We start from the raw sequence: 6,282 nt of genomic DNA, 5'->3' as shown, positions 1-6,282 counted from the left end.
CTTCATCCCCGCCCGACGTATCGTTCTAGAATTCGCCAAGCAGCTGCCTCAGGTGTTGTGGCCAAGTGCTGTCAGCAGCGGCACAGCTACCGGGCGCTCCGTCCCTGCCTGGCCCTCAAGCTCGGCAGTCTCGTCGTGCCTAAGCCGCCGCCTCAGGCCCAAGCCACACCCTCAGGCCTGGGTGCCACCTCGGGCCCAGGCAGTCCCTCCCGACCCAGCCTGGCCCCCTCATGCCCAGACTGTCCCCTCAGGCATGGGCCCACCATATGGGAGCCACAGCGACTCCTCGGGACCCAGTTACGCCCTCAGGCTTGGCTGCTCCCGAAGGCCTGGCCTCGCCCCAGTCCACCTGCCAAGGGTTCCCTCAGCCCGCTAAGGCCCAAGCCACACCCTCAGGCTTGGCCTTTCCCTCCAGGCAGGGCTGCCGCCGCCCCCAGCTCCTCAGCCCAACCTGACCCCTCAGCTCTTCATCTCCCCTGTCAAGCTTCGGGTTGCCTTCCCGGACCTTGGGTACCTACTACGTCAACTGCTGAGTACTCTGTCAGCTTCCTTAAGCCCCATCCTGCCTCTTAGGTCTAAGTTGCCCATTTAGACCCAACTGCCTGAGGTCTGAATGCCCCTCAGCTTCCAGCCGCCCTCTGAATTCAGCTTATCCTCTCTGGCCCAGGATGTTGTGTTTAGACCCCATCTGCCCTTTCAGCCCACCTCTAACTATCCCATCTGCCATCTCAGCCCTGAATACTCATCTGTCTGTTTTTTACCTCACCTAACTGCCTTCTCAACCCATCCTTAGTTGCCCTTGGATAAATACTTGTTCTCCTCTAACAGTTTCCAACTGGCCTTTTCTGTTCTTTATGCCGCCTACAGCACTCGCCTAACTTATCTGGCATTCTTTTCTGCCTTTTCTGCCCACCCCAACTGGCTCTCAGGTCGTCTTTGGCTGTCTCTAATTCTGGCTCTGGGCAACTGACCTCTTGCTCACCGTCTTTGCCTACAGACATTCCCAACTGCCCCCTCCGTCCCTGTCACCAATTGACCACTCGGTCCACACTTAACTTTCACTAACTGCTCAGACCCGATTTATTTACCAACCCTCAATTCTGCCACTTCTCTAACTGCCCACAACTGCCAATTCTATACTAACTACCCCCAAATGCCTCTGCCCCATCTAGTCTCCGCCTGTCATCCTTTTCCCTTTCATCTTCCCATGTTGCCAGTTAAGCCACTTAACTGTCATCTGTAAATTTCACTTACTCTATACATTTGGCTTCAGAAAATTTATTTTTTCCTTTATTTTTTACCACACCCAAGTTTCCTGTGCTCACCGTCTCCAACCTGTATGTTCAGCTAATAGAAATGTCCATCACTAGGAATACCTTTAAAGCTCTCTTTCCTTTTTCAGGACCCATACGTCCTTTTTCCAATCTCTAGATCTGCTGCTTGTCTCATCCCTACAGCTATTACATGAGTGAATGATTCATTTTCCGTTATCCTGCCAGCACCAATGAGGAGACTCAGTCCAGCCACCCAGCCCAGCCCAGTCATTCAGGTACAAGAAGATGGAGACAACCTCATCCCTTTTGCCAAGTGAGTCCTCCCACCCCGTGGGGAGGATGGGGACGGGATGAAGGGAAGATTGCATGCCTGGGTCCTTCCCTAAGAGGAATAGGCAATAAGGAACAGGAAGCTCGAAGCCTGGTCTCAGGGGATCAATGATTCATTAATTTATTCAACAAATAGTTTTTGAACACTACAGTGTTCTAGGCACTGTGTTAGACGCCGGAGATTCAGCAATTAGAGTGATAGGGGTCCTGCTCATAGAGCTTACATTCTAAAAGGAGGAAACAGAATGTCTAAACACATATAATTTCAACCAGTGATAAGTGCCATGAAAAAAATAAAACAGGAGTATAATATAATGGAAAATAGAATGTCTTGGAGACATAAGTTTAGATATGATGATTGTGGAAAACTATTCTGGGGAGGTGAGTTTGAATTGAGATCTGAAAAATGAGGAGCCAGTCTGATTGAGAACCAGAGGAGAGAAGAAGGAATAGTATGTAAAAAAGTCCCAAGGAAGAAACAAGCTTGGTATCTTCTAGGACTAGGAAGCAGGCCAGTGTAACCGAAACTTAGTGACCAAAGAAAAAGTGGAAAGTAAAGTCAGAGAGTTAGGTAGAAACCAGATCATATAGGACCTTACAGGCCATTGAAAAGAGTTTGGATTTTTTGCTAAGGACAGTAGAAATCAGTGGAAGTTTTTAAGCAAGGGAATAACATAAGCAGACTTTTTTTTCTTCAACTTTTTTATTATGGAAAATTTCAAACAAATACAGAAGTAGAGAAAATAGTAGTCATGAACCCTGTGTACCCTCCTCAGTTAGCTTCAATAATTATCATTATATAGATAATCTTTTCATCTATACCTCCATTGAGCCCCCTACTACTCAGACTATTTTGAAGTAAATCTCAAACCATTTCACGTGATCATTTTTAAAAGATTACTCACACTGCTCTGTGCTGAATAGATTGTTGGAGGATTAGGATAGAAGCAGAGAGAGGAGGAGGAAGCCATTGCAATAGTCCAGGCAGGGGAAGATGAGCTGAGATATGGTGGTGGGAATGGAAATGGTGAAGAGTGGTTAAATTTGGGTATATTTTACATGTAGAACTGACAGGACTTGCTGATAGACTGGATATGGGAGGTGAGGGAAAGTGAGGCATACCAGATGTTTGGCTGTAGCAACTGGGATTTTGGGTGACTTTCAGTGAGGTAGGGAAGGCTAGGGAGGAGATATTGAGTGGGCAGTTGAACCTGCAAGTCTTGAGTCCAGGGGAGGAGCCAGGGCTGGAAATATAGATTTGGGAGTCATCAGCACATTGGTGGCATTTAAAGTCATGGGCCTGGGTGAGATCACCTAAGGAGAGATGGAGATGGAGAAGATAAAGGGCCCAGGCCTAAGCCCTGGGACACTCTCCTAGAGATCAGGAGGGCAGTCATCATTCAATCTGGGGGCTTTGGAAGTGATGAGCACTGTTTTCAAACAGCTGTGCACACTCCTCCCTACCTACAGCAATATTAGTCCTTCTGAGATAGGGGAGACAAAGCAGGGATGAACAGAGATTCTGCTCTCCTGGATTCTTTTTTTTTTTTTTTTGTGAGGAAGACTAGCCCTGAGCTAACATCTGTTGCCAATTCTCCTCTTTTTGCTGAAGATGATTGGCCCTGGGCTAACATCAGTGCCCATCCCCCTCCACTTTTTTATATGTGGGATGCCTGCCACAGCATGGCTTGATAAGTGGTGGGTAGGTCTGCACCTGGGATCCAAACCTGCGAACCCTGGGCCACTGAAGCGGAGCGCACCAACTTAACCACTACACCACCGGGCTGGCCCTCTCCTGGATTCTTGTCGACTGAAAGGAACCATGTCTGTCACATCACCTGAGTAGTTGGGGCCTTCCTCTTTAACAGCCCTGCTTGCTAAATATGATGTTCTTTGGTTGTGGGGTATAGAAGCTTGAGATTCATTGATATCTGAGCTCAAAGAATTGCCAGTCTCCACCCTTACCACAGCTCCAATCTCCTTTCAAATCAGAGGCCTCACCACCTTCCTCAGCTAAAATGGAGAAGGGAGGACACGGCCTGCGGGAGCCTGGGCAGCTATATGGTCCCTTGGAAAGACAGGACCCCTGAATCCCTGGGGCGAGTAGACGCTATAAGGGAAGAGCCAGACCTGAGCCTACCTTGTCCTCACCTCAGGTGTTCCAGGGTAGTCAGCCGATCTCCACCCACCAGCTTGCCTTCCCAGAGCCTCAGACTGACACCCCAGTGTTATGGAGACATCTTTTGGGAAAACCTTAGTCAAAGGCCCAGGTGGGTAGAAAAGGAGAAAATGGGGACCAGCTGGAGGTGGGAAGGTAAGGCTGCACAATTTTAAAATACCATAAGACCTAGCAATTAGCCCTAGTCTGAGGAATTGCCCCACTGGCTGATGGATGTTGTAATTCCTAATGCCAGACAGATAGGTGGTTGGGAGAGGTTGTTAGAGAAACAATATGGATGAGGGTGTCCCGTCTGCACTTAGCCCACTTTTTGTGCTTCACAGCCCCACCTGGATGGAGGAACAGTACATCCCACCCCTGCTGGTATGACAGACTTTCTGCCTTTCAACACTTCTTGGTTAAAATTGCACCTACTGCCAATCTGTCCTCATCTCCTTATTACCCCTTCCCTCTGGTGTTCCCCAACCAGTGCACTGACTAGGCCCTCCTATCTATGAATCACTTATCATGTTTTCCAGATCATGGCTATGTTTTTGTGATCTGGGCTTCCCAAGACCCCTGATTCCGTATTTCAGTCCAAGCTTCCCTGAAAGACCCAGTTCTGCCCTCTAGCTCCTTTTCCCTATTCTCTGGCACAGAGAGCCACAGGTTGCTCCCAGCCTGGCCTGTACCCCCCTGAGGGGCTCCCACCCCCTGAGATACTTTGCAGAAGAAAGAGAAGGAGGCCTCATTTGGTGGGAACACAGCGGGGACCTGGGGGCATCCCAGCCCGGGTAAGGGCTGTCACTTATCACCTGGAGGATCTAAGGAGGAGACAGAGAATCATCAATGAGTAAGGAGAAACATCTGGGCTCTGGAAACCAAGCAGGGTTTGGGGGCAGGATGGTTTGAACTAAGGAAGGAGTTGAGAGCTTTGAAGGAATTGGAGGTTGTTTGGGAATGAGCCATGGACTTGATGCACTTGAAGCAGAATTTCCATAATATGGAAAGGGGGAGGGAACTGAGGGACGGAGGACAAGCCATATGAACTGGAAGGAGTGGAAACTGGATCATTGAAGACAGGAAAGCATGCCATAGAACTGGAGGAGAATGGGGAGCTAGAGGTCACCTCTGAGTCCCTGGACTGGAAATACTTCAGTCTGAGGGGAGCAGCAAGTTGGGAGTGGAGAGTTGGAGGTCAAATGACAACACCCCGGGGTCCCAGCAGGAAGTATTTCAGAGCAGAAAGGTGAAGAATGGAAAGACAGGAAGCCTGGCCTCCAGGCACCTCTTTCCTAAGACTAAAGTCTCCACAGACTGAAGAAGGCCCAGTGGGGCAGCTCTGAGGCTGCATCTGAGCCCCTGGTGCCTGATGAAGAGGGCTGTGGATTCACCAGCACCACCAAATACCCTGATCTGGAAGAAGAGAGAGCAGCCTATCCATGGGAGGAGGACCACTTTCTCACTCCTGGCAGGGCCCAGGTATGGTTGGAAGAGAACTTGGTGGGGTGGTAGAAGGTGATGTGGATGCCTGGTCTTGCACAGAGAGACAGAGGAAGCCAAGAGCCAGGTTGGAGAACTGGATTTGAGAGGAACAAAAATAAAGTAGGTGAGAGCGAGAGACTTGGGGGTATCTGGATTTGGGGACTAGGAAATCTGGAGAGACCTATTTTTCCATTCTTTCATTCATTTTTGAATTTCTCTCTTCTTTACAGCTGCTTTGGTCCCCCTGGAGTCCCCTGGGCCAGGAGGGGTCTTGTCTCTCCAGGCAGCTGAGCTCTCTGGCCTCCTACAGCATTGTCACAGCCAGTAGGAGCCCCCTTTACAACCTCTGGGGAATGGAGTTGCAGTCTGAGGAGTAAGGAGAAACGGTCCATGCCCAAGATGCTAGCGCTGCCTCAGGGGCCCAAGACTAGTTCTCATCACTGGAATCTCCCCGTTTCTGGCATCCAGGCATTTCCCTTTCCTTAGCCTCTCCCAGCTTCCTCTCTCGTCCTCTGAACTAGGCACTAACAGCCCCCTTGGCTCCAATCTCAACCCACCCCTCTAACTGGAACTCCCCAAGGCCTGTTGTACCCCCGCCCGGCTCCCTGGCACTGTGTTCTTCTCTCGGTTATGTTATTAAAAAGCAAGCAAGTTGAGCGCCGAGTTGTTTTTCTTTGCGGGAGGCAGTGATGGAGAGGCTCATGGGGAAAGAGGGCTACTTTCACCTTCTCGAGGACCCAGCTACAATGACCTTGGGATGGGTCCTCAAAATTCAAGGAGTCCTGCCCCCAGTCCCCCGTTCCTCGCCAGCACTGGATGGCCGCCAGAGCCCCACTCTCCCGGCCCGGAGGTCACGTCAGTCAGCCGAGCTTCCGCCTCGGGGACCCCGGAATCCTGTCCCGCAGCACTGCTGCCCCTTCTGGGACTTCCCTGTAGTCCGTCCCGCCGCCTGGCCCAGCGCCCCACCCAGAGCCCCAAGTGCGCTGAACCCAGGTTCTCGTTCAGACCCCCATCCCCTTAATTGGGAGGCCCCGC

The 6,282-nt window shown here is 50.6% G+C and overlaps 1 protein-coding gene across 1 annotated transcript; it reads left to right on the top strand.

Moving 5' to 3' along the window:
- Positions 1 to 1,381: 1,381 nt before the first annotated feature.
- Positions 1,382 to 5,922, top strand: INCA1 (inhibitor of CDK, cyclin A1 interacting protein 1). Its single transcript, XM_058559971.1, has 6 exons — positions 1,382 to 1,587; positions 3,761 to 3,874; positions 4,107 to 4,146; positions 4,422 to 4,615; positions 5,079 to 5,244; positions 5,478 to 5,922. Exons 1-6 carry the CDS (start codon positions 1,505 to 1,507, stop codon positions 5,622 to 5,624), a joined length of 744 nt encoding a protein of 247 aa, XP_058415954.1. The 5' UTR covers positions 1,382 to 1,504; the 3' UTR covers positions 5,625 to 5,922.
- The last annotated feature ends 360 nt before the right edge of the window (positions 5,923 to 6,282 follow it).

The sequence above is a fragment of the Diceros bicornis genome, chromosome 18, assembly GCF_020826845.1.
Source record: "Diceros bicornis minor isolate mBicDic1 chromosome 18, mDicBic1.mat.cur, whole genome shotgun sequence".
NCBI classification, from domain to species: domain Eukaryota; kingdom Metazoa; phylum Chordata; class Mammalia; order Perissodactyla; family Rhinocerotidae; genus Diceros; species Diceros bicornis.
Note: the sequence above shows the minus strand (reverse complement) of the source record. Positions and strands in the feature narration are given on the sequence as shown.